General features: G+C 60.5%; 2 protein-coding genes across 2 annotated transcripts; both read left to right on the top strand.

Annotated features, from left to right (window-relative positions):
• Positions 1 to 4,933: 4,933 nt before the first annotated feature.
• On the top strand, positions 4,934 to 5,761 carry LINJ_20_1090 (hypothetical protein, unknown function; the record flags this gene model as incomplete). The annotated part of the gene is made up of 1 exon (XM_001465203.1): positions 4,934 to 5,761. One exon carries the CDS (start codon positions 4,934 to 4,936, stop codon positions 5,759 to 5,761), a length of 828 nt encoding a protein of 275 aa, XP_001465240.1.
• A 1,341-nt stretch (positions 5,762 to 7,102) lies between these two features.
• LINJ_20_1100 (conserved hypothetical protein) lies at positions 7,103 to 14,548 on the top strand (the record flags this gene model as incomplete). The annotated part of the gene is made up of 1 exon (XM_001465204.1): positions 7,103 to 14,548. One exon carries the CDS (start codon positions 7,103 to 7,105, stop codon positions 14,546 to 14,548), a length of 7,446 nt encoding a protein of 2,481 aa, XP_001465241.1.
• Positions 14,549 to 15,602: the final 1,054 nt, after the last annotated feature.

Genomic DNA, 15,602 nt, shown 5'->3' on the forward strand with positions numbered 1-15,602 from the left:
CATGTGCCGCGCGGGTGTGGATGCTTGAAAAGAGAAAAGGGGAGGGGAGGTCGCGGAATGTGTTCTGCAACGGCGTCGCTCTCTCTCTTATCTCTGGCCACCTTCACTGAGTAGGCCTGCCCATCTCCCAGCCTACCCACCCGCCTACTCCCTCTCCTTCTGGTCCCCTCACTATTCTCTGTTTATCTGGCTGGTCTACGCGATGCGCACCTGCGTCTTACCACGCCTGTTTTCTCGACGGCCTTTTTACGGTCACCGACGCGCCTCCCTCAACCTCAGTGCAGTTCGCAGCCTCTCCACTCCCTTCTTACCGCCGCCGCCACGTTTCTTTTCCTTCCCCCTCTCCAAGACGCTGCGGCCGGCGTAGTAATCTATTGCTCCTGCTGCTATCCAGCCCTTCCATGCCACCCTCTTCCTTCTCGTCCGCGTTTTGCTCCCTTGAGTGCGCATTGTTACTTTTCAGTACACCCTCTCTTCTTTACATGTCGTATGTGCCTGTGGGAATATTCTTCGCTTCCTGTTGCCCTCCTTCGTTGTATACATATATATATATATATGTATTTGTGTGTATGTGTGTGTGTGTATGTGTGTGTGTGTATATGTGTATGCCGCTCCCTTCTCTCTCGCAATGTGCTTACTCTCTTCTTATTAGCCCCCCCCCCCTTGCTTGGGTATGTGTACATACATATCTGTATATATATATATATATATGTGCGTGGGTGTTGTATACATATATATATATATGTATTTGTGTGTGTGTGTGTATGTGTGTGTGTGTATATGTGTATGCCGCTCCCTTCTCTCTCGCAATGTGCTTACTCTCTTCTTATTAGCCCCCCCCTTGCTTGGGTATGTGTACATACATATCTGTATATATATATATATATATATGTGCGTGGGTGTTGTATACATATATATATATGTGTATGTATACCTGTTATGCTCATGTGCTCACCGCTTTTGTCGTCCTCTTCATCGATGCGAAGCGGCAGACGGGGAAAGGGTAAGGACAGTAAAAGAGCAAAAGGAGGGAAGAGAGGGTGGGTGGGAGATTCAGCACCGCGGTACGCAGCAGGGCTACACGGAGCCACACAGACACAGATACCAGCAGTCAGGTATGCAAAGCGAGCGAGGGGATGGGAGGGCAGATCGGATTTGGTGCCCCTCCCCTACCCCACGCGATGCACTGGTACACACTCTCTTGTCCCCTTAGTACCCCTCTCTTCCTCTCGGCCAGCCCTGTCCACGTCGATCGCCACACCCCGTAAAGTTGCGGCATGTACGCTCCTCCTTCTTCACCTCTCTGCGCTAATGACAAGCCCCGTCCCCGCCTCGTTCCATCCTCATCTTCTTTCCTGCTCCGCTTCGCTCTCTTTGTGTTGCCTGATGCCGTGTTGGCGCGGCTTGTTCTCTCTGTAGTTTGCTCTGTCTTGTTTGTGCTACTCATAGTTTCCTCGGGGGAGGGGTGTTGCCGCTGTGATGTTGTTTTCAACGTTTACACTGATAGCGACGGTGCTTCTGAGCTCGTGAGTCGAAGATGTATCTTCCTCTCTCACCTGCAAGGGCCCGTAGCTGTATATCAGTCTGAGTGTGCGCGCGTTTTTCTTTTCTACTGTGTGTACGGGGCTTGTCTTCGGAGTCCAGAAACGAACGCGGATGGATAAAGATATATATGCATAGGCAACTGTGGCAACAGTCACCGACATGCACGCATGAAAATGTAAAGTAGCTTGCATGTGTGTGTGTGTGTGTGTGCCCTCTTGTCTGTTCCTGTATTCATCCATAATGATTGAAAAATTGAATGAAGGCAGCTTCTCCTCTCGCACATAGGTGTATCCTCAGTGTCACGCCCACTTACTTCCTCGCGTATGTGTTCTCCCCACATGTCCAGACACACGGCTGTAGCGCCCCCCCTCCCCATCTGGCCTGAGCAGGCTCTCTGTTGTATGCTTTATGTGCTCCCTTTTTCCCTTTTTTCTTCGACCTGCGTGCGTGCTCATCTTCTTTTTTGTCTTTGGTTTATTTTCGATCGCTTCTCTCCTCATCACCGACCTGTAGCGCATCATCCTCACCGTCTCCCATGCACACCCTTTTTTCCCCTCTCTCATTCGCCCCTTCGCGACTGCCATGAGGCGTCGTCATCATCGTCTCCCTCCCCCTCCCACGCACAGGCATAGGCACAGACCGAAAAAGCCTCTATCCTTTTCCTTATTTTGTGTGTGTGTGTGTGTGTTCTGGGACTCGCATTGGTTTTCTGTTTTTTCTTTGTTGTTCGTCTTCTCGGCGACTTGTTCTCTCGTCGATGTCATCTTCATAGTCTTTTCGCTTATATCTATATATGTCTATATCTATGCGTGTGTGTGTGTGTGCTGTGGCGGTTTCACGTATTCTCCTCCTTTTTGAGTTTCTGCTTCGCAAACCTCCCCTACGCGCTGTGTGATCCTCGGAGGGTGATGTGCTCAAGGCAAAACACGCACACACATGGCTCTGTCTTTGTGAAGGGTTAGGTGCGTCTCTGCCAGCTGTGGTTTGGCATCGACATGGTTGTGGTGGTATCTCCTTGTAGCCTCCCTCCTTCCTTTCGTTGGTAAGGTTGCCGTTGTTCTCGACGGAGCCGCGTTGCCCTCTCAGGCGGCGTCTCTATGCTGCTCCTTCTTCCTTTCCTGTGTGTGTGTGTTTTGCTTTTTGCTGTGGTGCTCCTTGCTCTTATCCTCTCCTACCCGCGCCCACACCCATACCAAAGTCTGTCCCTGCTGACGGGAAGGGGGGGCCGCGCACACCTCAGCGCGCAGCATTCTCGGTGTCCAGTGCCCCACTCATACTGTCTGCAGAGAAGCCAGGCAAGCCTCCTTATCCCCTGCCCATGCGAAAACACTTCCGCTTGCGACAGGGCCAGGCACCCGCGACGTGGGGAGGTCAAGGCGATGTATCGCTGCTGACGTCGGCGCTCAGGTCCTGGACGGTGTTGCGCCGTAGCGACCTGCGACAGTGCACGTGCTTGCAGTACGCATATGGTAGGCAGAGTGTCAGCGTGACGCGAGCGCATATCCCACGCACCCCTGGCCCTCGCTGCTGTCTGCAGAGGTGTGGGGGGCCTGAGCGCCCCTCCCCCCCCCGAGGGGAATGCACCAGGTGGCGACCAGCATCGTGTGCGCGCGGGGAGAGTTTTGTGCAGAGGCCGTGCTCTCAGATGGCTGGGTCGGCGCACTGCTACAACGCCTGTGTCTACGGCATGCTTCGCACCACGCGGATGGGGCCTGTGGCAGGGGCCGAGGGACGTATGGCCTCGTGCTGTATGGCAGAGCAACGCACTCTTGTTGGCAGGAAAGGAGGACGAAGAAGAGCGACCTCACCAGCGTCGGTTGTTTGTGTCGACACATCTGCTTCACTGCGCAAAGGACGAACAAGACAAATCCGCAAAACAACGGCAGCGAAGCAAAACACGGAGAGACGCATGCGCGCCCTCTCTGTCAAGGCAGAAGATGGAAAGTGGTGGAGCATGGGAGACGTGCGGCGGTGGCCCCAAGGTGGGGAAGTAGCGTCGCCTATGCCACCTGCTCTCAGAAGTCCTTGTCTCGCACTCACTTGATCTCTTGCTCTTTGTGCGCATTCCGCCCGCATTTTACTGTGCGTGCAGTCAGCCCGACCCGACAGTCGAGTGAAGGTACTCGCTCGTAAGTCATCCTCCTCATGCCATCCCCACGCCCCGCCCCCAACCATTTTTATCTTTGCTCGGCTCCTCCACCTCCTCGCGGCACTTCGGTGACCCATCACTCGCCGCTTCGTTCTTTTCGTGCCTCTCCCGCTTACGTTCTCTGTCGGGGCCTGAATGGCGCTACCACCCATCTTTTCCACACCGCTCCCTCGCACGGATGCAGCACGGCGGCCCTCTCTCCATCTCCCACAAGAGCAGCAGCAGCAGCACAGGGAAACGAAATGTAAAGGCGCTGGACACTACTTTTTTTTTTTGCAACAACAGAGGCATAAAGGTGAGCAGGACGATCGCTCATACGCAGCGTGGTTAAGAAGTCTCACAGCACAAGAGCTGCGTGGCGTCACCCGCCATCGACCATCCGTCTTTTCTCTGTTTTTCTCGCTTCGTTTTTCCTTTCTTCTTTGCTCGTCGACCAGTCCATAAACTCATAGATCGTCTAAACACTCTACTTGACGGTGTGCATCTCTTCCCCACCCCTCCGTCCTTATCCCAGTCGCTCTCCCTCTCCCTCGTTGTTGTTCATAGAACTCAGCCTTTTCGCCCCTTTCCCACCCCGGATACCCACACGCACCCCACGATCAAGCTCCTCTGCAGCAACAGCAAGGGCACTATCCTCTACATCGTCACTGGCGCTGCTCCCGCCTGCTGACCCAGCCACCGAATCAAATCTTCTCCCACAAATAGCGTCCCTGTACGCGCACACGCACTGGCTCTCTAACCACAGCCATCATCCACAGCCCCCGACCCTCACCGCCTGGCAAGCTACGTTATCACATCATGCAAGCAAGGCAACAAATCTCCTGCGCGCTTTCCTCCTTTCCGTGGGTTCATGGCTGATTTGGGCGGCGATCTTCACCGTTGTACCCCCTCTTGGCTGCTGCCCTGCCTGCGGTCACATTCCACGCGTGGGCACTAAGCACGATTGCGTCAGTAATGTTCACTCTCTTCTTCGCTTGCTTAGCGCCCAAGCGGCGGTGCGGTTATTCCTCAGGCACCACCGCTGTCGCTGCCGCTGCTGCTGCATCCCATCGCAAGGTTTTTTCCACCGCAGTAGCTCGCTTCAAAACTAAACCGAGGGTGCATGGAGGCTTCAGCCCAGTGCGGTGTGCTGGCCGACCCCCGAAGAAGCAGCACGAGCGCTGCCCTCGCACATCGCCTGCGTCGCTGTCGCAGCCGCTTTCAGCGGCTTCTCCACCATCTTCCAGCGCTGTCGCGTCGATGAATAACTACGCGGCCGGAGAGGAGACGTCATCATGCCAGCCCTCCTTCTCGCCATCGTACCTCCTCACGGATGCGATGCCAGTGCGCAGCCGCTTCATGAATCCCGTTGACTTCCTTAGCTCGTCCGAACCGCTGATGCTCACACCAGAGGAGAAGGCGGCAGAGAAGGCGGAGAAGGCACGAATGGTGGCGCTGCAAGAGGACGCAAGAGCGTTGGCTGCGCTGTTCGCACGGGAGCTGGCTAAGCGAAAAGCGAAGGCGATTACTGCAGGAGTCATAAAAGCCCGTCGACCTGCAGCAGCAGCGGCTGTGCCGGCGTCATCGAAGCCCGCGCGTCTTGGAGGACAGCAGCAGTCCCCGCTCTTCCCCCCCACACACTCAATCAAGCTCGCGCCGGTGGCGCCCAAACCCCAACGAAGCCACCACAAGGCCTCTGTGAAGTCCGAAAAACTGCGAGTCAAGGCGCTCAAGCGAGGGCGGAAACTGAAAACCTCACGCCGGCCACGGGCGTTGGCGGCGCAGAGGAGTTCTCCCATTTCCAGGAAGCGTGGTCGCCAGTCAAAGATGCCCGCCGCGGCCTCCGTGTCGATGCACCAGCCGCATCCGCCACTGCAGAGACGCCCCAGCCGTCCGCCCTTGCGACTGGCTGCCGCAGCGCGGATGCGCGTTGCAGCAGCCAGTCACAAGGGCGGACGGCGCGCCGCGCGGGCCCCCAAGTCTTTCGTCATGCGTCCTCTGTCCAAGTCCACCGTGAAGGCGTGGCGACTTGCACAGCAGCAAAAGCGTGTCATAGGCAAGGCACGCCACGGCAAGCGCAAGAAGTAGTAGTGAGCAAGCGGGGGGGAGACGGCTTAGGTGATGGGCGACGCGCCATGGGTGTCTGCGCACGCGTTGCTCGCTCTCTTCCTCGTCTTGATCCCTCCTCCTGTGTCTCCGCAGCCTTGCGAACCACTTCAGAAGCTTCCATATTTTTTTTTGCTTCGCCTCTTTGTGTGTGTGTGTGTGTTTTCACTCTTTCGGTTTCATGTGGTGGAAGAGTACGGTGGTGGTGTTGTCTGCGTTCTCTGGAGCGTCACTGTCCACCTCGGCTCTCGTTCTCCGCATCCCCGTTTCTAGTCCGATGGACCTGCGCAAGTGAACAAGAGAAACGGCGGAACCGCTGTGCGCTGCACCACTGCCGCGACGCCTATATTACGGCGCCGTCCTCGATGGCTTGGCGCCTCCTCCTTTTCTGGTGGTTTGTCACGCGGAAGCGTCTGCGCCTCTCGTTGGGTATGCGTGCAGCCTCTGTGCATGTCAACGCATCAGACAAGATTTACGAGCCGGACTTTAATGACTTTGTTCTCCTCCTGGCGCTCCGACGATAACCTGAGCGGCGGGTACGTTTTCTCTGCGTCGCGGAGCACGCGCCTTTCGCCATCCTCCACTCATTGCTCCTCCCCCCTTGTCTATCTGTCTGCCTCTTCGCTGGCACTCGGTCAACACCCACTCCCACTAGAGTGCCCACCACCAACACCACTCTTCTGTACGCATCTCGCGTGAGCTTCCTCTTTCTTTACCCTATTTTCCGTGTCTTCTTTGCTGAAGGAAATTGTCCTTTTCCTCTTCCTTTATCGAAACGTGCCGTGCACACGGCGGCACACTCGCACGCGTCACACACATCAGCGCATGCCCGCCTCGTTGCGCAAAAATCTGCAACGGTCCCCGGCGGACACGCAGCCACGTGCTGCTGCAGGAGGCGCCGCCGCAGACCACGCGGTGCCACCAGCGACAGGAAAGGCTGGCTTCTCCTCCGCGGGTGCCTCGAACCCCCTGCAGGCATCACTTACACAAGAGCGTGGTGGCAGCAGCGACACGTCGGCAGCTCCCAGTCCTTCTGGCCTACCCCCATCCGGTGGCCACGGTGATGCCCATGGCATCACTTCTCCATCGGTCGCCACTTTCAAGCGCCCCGGGCTCGCTCCTTTCCGCCCGCCCTCCGTTCTCCAGGTGAACGTGGCCGCTCGGTCAGCAGGTGTGGCTCGAGGGGGCGGGGCGGGTGGCCAAAGCCCCTCCTTTTCACCTCAGCAGCATCAGCAGCAGGGGGCTAGCGGAACCTCCCCGCCACTATATCGGTGCAGCCTCGATGGCACAATCCCGTGCCCCGCTCTTCCCTCGGCAACTGCCATGGCAGGAGGGACAGGAGACGGCGGCGCAGCTTCATCGTCTGGGCCTTCTAGTACGCTCACAAGCGGCATGTCCGTCTCGGGCCTGTCAAACCACCTTCGCCTCAGCGAGGGTCTGAGCTGCCTCGACTACCATCCAACCTTTCGCGCGCTGGCGATCGGCAGCACTCGTCAGATTCACGTGGTGGAAGTGATCGCAATAGTGGGCCACGACGTGGCGGCCGCAGTGCGGCTGCACCGACATCAGCAGCAGCGACAGCAACAGGCAAACACGAATGCAATCACGCCATCAGACGGCGAGCGCGCTCACGCTTCCCTCGGCACCGCGGCTCCGTCTGACCTCCCTGCGTCGCCGCCGCCGCCGCTAGGGCCTGCGCCCTTTTTGATGCGCAATACCGGTGTCTTCGGCGGCCTCAACAAGGTGGAGAGCGTCGCGTGGTACCCGAGCACTGAGGAGGCCTCTCTGGCCTTCATTCAGCCGGCGCGAACAGTGACCATCTTCCTCGATGCCATCCAGTTCAAGGCGGACGGTACGTACCTCCCGCAGCAGTGGACGCGTTCGCAGTACAAAGGCAAGACTCTCACCTCCGCCATGGCTGCTGGCGGCGGCTCGACGGCGATGGCGGTCGTGACAAACCTCGACTGCGCCTCGGGCGGGATCACACCGGCAGCCTCCACGACCAGCCTGGGCGGTAGCTCCGGGCTCTACACACCTGCCTCCGCGTCACTGGTCAGCTCCCTTTCCTACAGCGCCGCCTCCGTCTCCCAAGGCAGCGCGCCGCACGAGACGAGCTTTTCCACGCCTACCAGTTCAGGTTTCTCCACAACGGGGTTTGCGGCCAGAAACCTGCCCCATGCTGTGCGCAACCTGAAAGGGCCGCTGGCGAAGGAGCTGATTGAGCTGAACATCGACATCACGTACATGCGAGTGGAGAAGATCGTCTGGGATCCGCACCACCCCTACACTCTCGCTCTCAGCTCTCCAGCGACCCACTTTGAGGTGTGGCAGGTGCCCACGGACGGCTGGCGCGTCTACGCGCCCCAGCTGGTGCTGCGACCGCCAGCGCACAACACGCGCAGCGTCGTTCGAGACATCGCCTTCTCACCGTCCAACCCCGATCTCATTGTCGTGGTCACGGAGTGCGGCAACGCCGGACAGGTGCTGCTCTATTATCGTCGTCAAGTGGAGGCGAAGCGGTGCTTCGACATTAGCGGCCCGGGCCTGTCCGTCGCCTTCCACCCGATCTTCTCCGACCTTCTCGCCGTGTGCTTCCGCCGCGAGAAGACAAAGCCTGACACACGCATATCATTCCTGCAGGTCATGCCCGTCGGTGGCGCCGCCGCTGGATGGTTGTCGGGGGTCTCCACGGCCGCAGCGACAGCGGTACCCGCCACCTCATCAGAGACCGAAGGAAGCCCACTAGCTGCCTCGTCGGCGTTAGCATCTGCTGCCACTGCCCCTGAAAGTGCAGACGCAAGCTTCATGGCCAAGATGGTTCCTGCGAGCACGTCGTCGTATCTCGCCGAGCAGCCGTATCTGCCCCATATCGACAACTACGTGTGCATCAGCCGCATACGATGGCGACCCTCATCCATGGGAAGGCTTACGGAGCCGAAGCGGCACCATTACATGTCTTTCACGCCCTCTGCCCAGGCGCTCTTGGCGGCATGCAACTTGCCCAACTCAACTGTCCCGTCCGCCCCTGGCGCCTTCACCTGGGTTGACCTGCTGCACTCGCAGCTATGGTTCGCATCGGCGGCGATGACGACCGACACAGACCTTTCCATCTGGGATGCCACCAACGGCTTTTTTCCTGTGTGCGTCGTCAAGCACCTCGCCCCGCGCGGTGACACGACGACCAACGAGTCGAACGACTTTGCGTGGCTCAATGAGCTGACACTGGTGACAATTTTCAAGAGCGGCGACGTGGTCTGCACCAGTCTTCTGAACAGCCTCCCAGAAGATTCCGTCATGACCAGCGCCGAGCGGGTGCAGCTGCGGGCAGTGAAGCCGCAGCAAAAGCAGCAGCTTCACCGGCTACGCCAGCAGCTTGATTCCAAGTCGAGAGATGAACTCGGCGAGCTGTACAGCAAGCGAATCGCAGAGGAAGAGGCATGTCTGGCCATGCTGCCGGCGTATGTGCGCGACCCGTTCGCGGATCTACTCACCACATTCACCGTTCTGCCGACTACCTCCATCGTGTCCGACCTTTTCGGGCACTCCTACACCATTCGCAACACTAACGCGGCCCTGCGGCGCCACTACCATCAGATGATCCGACGCGAGTGCGGGCAGCTTGTTCGCCGTCTTGCCATTCAGGTGTCGAAGGAAGCCGTACTACGCCAGCAGTGGACGAGCAGGCGGCACCAGCTCTCCGGCGTCAGTCCCTCCACTGGGCCCGGCATGGCGAGTGGCCTCGCGGCCCTGCAGGAGCAGCGGTCTCGCCGCCCACGCTCGCCATTCACGCAGACGGGCAGCCTCCGCGGTCGAGCCACGTCGTCGCAAGGCTCCAACTCGACGCCGCCGAGCCCGCAGTGCAGAATGTTGACGCGGCGATGCTCGGTTGCCACCCCCTCGTCGTCGACTGGTGGGCAGCACATGCCCGTAGCGCCGATCTGGGGAGAAGGCACGAGCGGCGGGCCTGCTGGCAGTCGTGGATTGGGTGGTGGAGGCGGCACCGCGGCCGACGCCATCGGACTCCCCCAGCACCCGCCCTGGAGCCTGGAGGACGTGAGCGAGGCGGGAATGGTCTCCCCGCAGCACTCCCGAGAACTGAGGCGCCACCCCAGCAATGCGGGCGCTGGCGGCGGTGTCAGCAGCGCCTCGCCCCATCCCTACCTCGGCGTCCATCACGATGGAGGGATGGAAGGTCAACCTGTGAGGGATGCTGAGGCGAGCGGCCACGTCTCTTCTCCGTGTCCCGAGGTGACGCATGTGGAAGAAGAGGCAGCAGCGGCTACTGGACGCGTTGGCCGCAGCTCCTCTCGCGCGTCCTCCGCAGTCGCTTGGATCAAGCGACTGTTGGGCGCTTCATGGCGAGAGCGATTGAGTCGAGACCAGTCCAGCGAACCCCGTGATCAATGCATCTTCCACTCGCCAGGCCGTTCGCAGGTGAAAGATGCAGCTCTCGTCATCAACTCTAGCGACGACGGCCCTGCGGTCTTGGCTAGCGTGCTTGACGTCACTCCGAGCCTGAGTGTTGTACCATCGTCGGACGATGTCGCAGCTGTCTCCTCGCCTCCGTCGCGTTTGCGTCAGCTGCCACCTTGTGGAGCCGCCTGTGGTAGTGGTACCTACGGTTCGTCTGGTCTTGGTCCAGCTCAGTCCACAGCCACATCGCCGATCAGCGTCATACACATCGACAACAGTGGTAGCAGCTGTGGAAGTCCACACCAGCTTGCCCCGACAGCGCCGGCCGCCCAAGTACACGCGGCAGCGGCACACAGCTTCCCTGCGTACCCTGGCGCGTCGACGAGCGCCAACGCTTCCGTGAGCTCCGCATATTCCCCACCGCAGCAACGCGTCGGCAGCGGTCGTGGTGGGCCCAGTCCTTCCTCACTCTTGCTCACAAGCTCCTCTCTCGGGGCTCCTCCCTCGGTGCCCGGTGACCTCGACATCGTCGGAGGCGGCAGCGGCGTTGTCTTCACGCAACTCTTCCCGCTGTTGAATGAGTGCGTGCGCGTGTGCAGCGGCGGCGGTAGTGGTGGCAGCTGCAAGGCCCGCGGGAAGTGCAATGTTAGTGAAGAACCACGAGTGTCACGCTTCTCCCTCAGTGCTGCTAAGACGTCAGCGCCGGTTGCCAGCGTGGCGTCTCTCTCAGTGGCACCTGCTAGCCTCGACAACTCACCCACGTTGGCGGCGGCCTCTGCTTTCCGCCACGACCTGCCTGCAGTTCTGTTCTCCTCCGCCTTGCACCCATCCAGCGCGGAGCTCAAGTCAGAAACAGCCACCACGTCTCCACTGCTGCTGCCGCTTTCGATACTGGCCTCGGCGGGAAGTCGCGTGTCCGGCGGTGCCGTCGTGCCCACGCGCTCGGCGAGCGCGGCCTCTCAGCTGATGCCAGCGCATGTCTATCTAGCCTCGCAGAGAGTCGTCACCGTGGCCGTGGAGAGCTTTGTGCTGAGCGATGCGGTGTGCGGCTGGTCGTACCTGGAGAAGCAAGCGGAGCAGCTCGCCTTCGTGCGCTTTGCGCTCGAGTGGGACATGGGCTACGAGCTGGCGCTGGCCATGAAAGCCCTGCGGCACAAGCGCACAGACGCTGAAGCGGCGGCAGATGAGACGGCGCCGCACCGAGCCGATCCTATGCCTACAGCGCAGCCTCGCGACCCTGCCCGCTCGCAGACTTCCTCGCGCGAAGTAGCGGCACACAGCGCCCATACCTCGAGCGCTCTCCCGCGCTCGTTGTGGCGCAGCAGTAGCAGCAGCAGCGTAGGCGGTCGCCAAGATGTCGAGTGGAGGTCACAGCAGCGGAAGACCACAGAGCCGTACTGCCCACAGCTTGGCGGCACCTACTCTGGTGTCGCAGCGGGCCGAGAGCGACGTTGTGTGGGCAACAGCAGCACACGTGGGCCCCCACACGTGCGTTCTGGTGCGCCAAGTGCTGATCCGACTCACATGGTCGACTGGGGATACGGGGTACCGGTGCCAAGTCACGAGGATGTTGATGACAAGGTCGCGGCCATGATGGAAGAAAACGCGCGCATCTGTGAGCGAGTGATGCGCCAGCGGTGGGAGGCCGGCTGTGCCGGTTTCGCGGGCGGCGGTGCTCACATAAATCGGCGTCCATCGCAAGGCGGGGACGACAGTGGGGTCGACGTGTCAGGCAGTCCCGCGTGGTCCTCTGGCGACGCCGCAACGACACTGAATGACGTAGAAGGTGTCGAGGTGGGTCACACGGACGCCGCACTCGCTGCAGAGTTGTCGAACGCGGCCGCCTACGATCCGCGCGCGCAGTGGTGGCGCGCTGCCGCTCATGCCTGGCGCTCACATCATGTCTCTTTCATCATATCCATCACTGCACAGCAGCTTGAGTACGCGTCGCTCATGGGAGACGTGCAGTACAGCCTCGTTCTGTACATCCTCTTTTGCCTCTGGTGGCGCCTGCACAGCGAGGTTGCGGAGGCGACATACGCGATGGCTCTCGAAGCACGCGCTCGTCGACACTACGTTGGCAGTGGAGTGAGCCGTGACGGTAGCGCTGGTGCGCGAGACAGTCACCGAGCTGCAGCACCGCAGGAGCGCAGCCCTCACAACAATGCAGGGCCTCGTCACCGACTGCGCGCTGTCGCGCTCGCTCCAGGGATAGCGGCGGAAGGAGAGGAAGGCGACGGCAGAGGTGGGCCGGGCGCCTCAGAGGCCGCGGCTGACCCCCTCCCCAGCACCGCTGCGCCGCCGCTACGAAGCCCGTCGACGGACGACGACGACGACGATGCGGGGAGAACGCGAATCGGCCTCCACTGTGTCAGTGACGTCACAGACAGCGACGACGGTGAATACGCCACCGACGGCAAGATCCCGTCGCTGGAAGAGGTGGATGAGCTCCGTCGGCTCTGCCTCTTTTTTCTTCGATGCCCGCTGATGCCGCTCTCCCCTAACCTAGCCTCGCATCATCTGCATAAACAACCTCATCCGCATCTGCGTCAATCCGCCAGCGTCGACGCTCTCTCCTCTGTAAACGGAGGCGGCGCTGAACCGGAAGACCGCGCCGGGAATGCCAGCTCACCTATGGGTGGCCTCTCTTCCATAGCAATGCTGGCAGGCGGCGGTGGAGCGCCACGGCTGACGGGGGGATCCGATATTGTCGGCAGCCTTGGCAGCGGAGGTTTGTTGCGAGCCTCGGCCTCGACGAGCAGTCTTCCCTCGCGCAGCCACAACAACAGCTCACGACGCCTCAACGACACACCACCAGCATCTGCCGTGGTCGGCAGCCTCGGTGGCGGTGGTACTGCGCCCCCCAGCTACCGAGCACACGCCATGTCCCCCACGCCACAGGCTCTGCACCGGCCTGACAACAACGCCAATGGTAACCGCGCTGGTGTCAGGCAGGGGGCAGCCACGGGTGGCATAACGCTGGAGTCGCGCAATGCGTACGCGGACTTGGAAGGGGTGCGTGGTGCGTGGATGAACGCCCGCAATGCTGAGGATCTGTGCACCACACCGGACTACTGCGCGCCGGAGGAGTGGAAGATACGCGCCCTTCAGTGGCTGGAGACCTACACCGCAGACTTGTACGCGCGCCAGCTCTACGTGCCGCTCAACGAGCTCCTCCTCGTTATGCCGGAAATCTTTCGCGAGCCGACGAACCCAGTGCTGCCGCGCGCTGCGGACATCGCGTACGAGAAGCAGATGACCTATGTGTACTGCGGCACCTGCTCAAAGGCGGAGCTGTGGAGCCGAACCCAACAGGACGCCGTTCCTGCCGCAGTGCGGTTGTACGAGCTAGTCGTGCGTCGTGGCCGCCACAGCAGCAGCAGCGAAGAGGAAGGAGACGACAGCAACAGCAACAGCGGCGTCAGCAGCGCCACGAAGGCGATAGGTGCCGGCATGCGACGGTCGCGGCGCAAGGGACACGGCGAACACCACCACGCTACGGCAGCGATTCGATGTGGTTCGGAAATGTACTACCACAGGGACGGTGGCGACTCGTCGTCTGTCGCGACAACGCCGTCGGTGGAGTCGCCGACGTCCTCGAGCCCTTCGGTCGCTGCGGACGATGATGTTCTTGGGGCAAGGCTAGCTGATGGAAGGCCTGCATCGCCCGCCTGCTCGGGCGTCGGTTTGCCCTCCGAGCACAGCACCAATGACCGTGCGGCATCGGCCGTTGATCCGCTCCATGAAGTAATCCCTCTGGAGAAGGTAGTCACCGGCCGAGAGCCGGAGCTGGACGGTAGAAGCAGCCATGCCAGTACAACCGGAAGGTCGCACCTGAACGCAGGCGCCGCCGGCGAGGGCGCAGCAGCGTGCCCGGCAGCGTTGTTGGCGCAATGTTCTCAGTCTGTCTTTGCTTCTTCCTCCCGCCTGCTGCCGCATGGCCAGCACAACCGACGCATCACGCGTCTCCGCTCCCGTCACAGTCGTCGCAGCCTCGACGACGTTGTCGACGGTGCTCCCGACGCTGAGCGAGACGGGGACAACCCCGACGAAGGGGAAGAGTTGCACTTTGCGGGTGCCGGCGTGGGCGTGGCCCGTCGTCCCGAGCGGCGCACCGCCGTTGGCTGCGACTGGTGCGACGCGAACCCCACCGCCAACAACGCGGCATGTCGGCGCTGCCACAACCGCTGCGCCATGACGTGCGTCATCTGCGAAGAAATTGTGGAGGGCATGTTCTTCTGGCTTCGATCCTGTGGACATGGCGGTCACGTGCACCACATAGAGGAGTGGCTGCGGTACTCGCAGGAGTGCCCCAAGTGCGGTGTTCCCATCACACAGACGTGGAAGGGCAACTGAGCGCAGGGGCGCGGGGCATCTCACGGATGCGAGGGAGTTTCTGCACGATTGTGCGTACGGGTGTATGTTTTGGGGGGTGCACCTGTGGGAACCGCGAAGAAGGCAACAAAAAACCGCTCTATGCCGAGAGGCTCCATACCTTTTCGTAAATGCATGTTGCTGTAGCTCTGCATGTACTGCTGACACAACAGATCCGTCCACCACCACCACCCCTCACGCCTATGCCCTACTCTGTTCTGCAGACGACCCTCCTTTCTTGCCAAGACATCCGTTTCTTTTCTCAAGGAGAGTAGTGTCAGATGCTCAGGTCGGTGTGCCCAATGTCACGCGGCAGTGACGACGGCAAGAGTGGAAGCGGGCAAGCCACCGCCACCACCACCACCCCTGCGTTACCTCTTATGTGGGTGCGTGATGACGCGCTTATTCATTCTTCCTGCCCACTCTCGCTCTCTCATGCCTTCGGCCTTCCCGATGTTATGGCTTGTGTGTGTCGTTGTTGCGTGCGCGTGTACTTGCTGACCGCCCAACACGCGTGTGGCATCCCGTATACTGCACCGCACACCGGGCACGCACCAACGAAAAAGGAAATACTCGTACATGTGCCACTGCTGCGCCCACGCATACGTAGCGTCTGCGGCGTGTCACTCGTTTCGCTTCTCCGTGTGGGTGTGTGAGTGCGTGTGGGTGCAGTGTGGCGAGTCGCGCAGCCCCTCCTGCTGGTGCCCCCGTGGCGGTGTTGGTGGAGGCGCACGCCTCAACGCTCGTCGCTTTTTTTTTCGTTTCTTTCGTTTCCTTTCCTTTCTGGCTCCACAGCGTCGACGTGCGCCTGCCGGTGGCCACACACGGTGGCACTTCTTGCTCTCCTCATGACGCGCACGCCCGTGCAGATAGACGCGCAGCCACACTCGTTTCGTTCCATTCATAAAAGATAAGTTCGCTCCGAATCGCTTGTCCGGTAGCCAAAGGCTGTCGCGCCCTCATCCATGGTTGGTGGTCCACGGAAGGTGCGACACGCTCCCGCGTGCACATCATCGGCGCCGGCACAGCCCTCGTC

Source organism: Leishmania infantum, chromosome 20, assembly GCF_000002875.2.
Source record: "Leishmania infantum JPCM5 genome chromosome 20".
Taxonomy (NCBI): domain Eukaryota; phylum Euglenozoa; class Kinetoplastea; order Trypanosomatida; family Trypanosomatidae; genus Leishmania; species Leishmania infantum.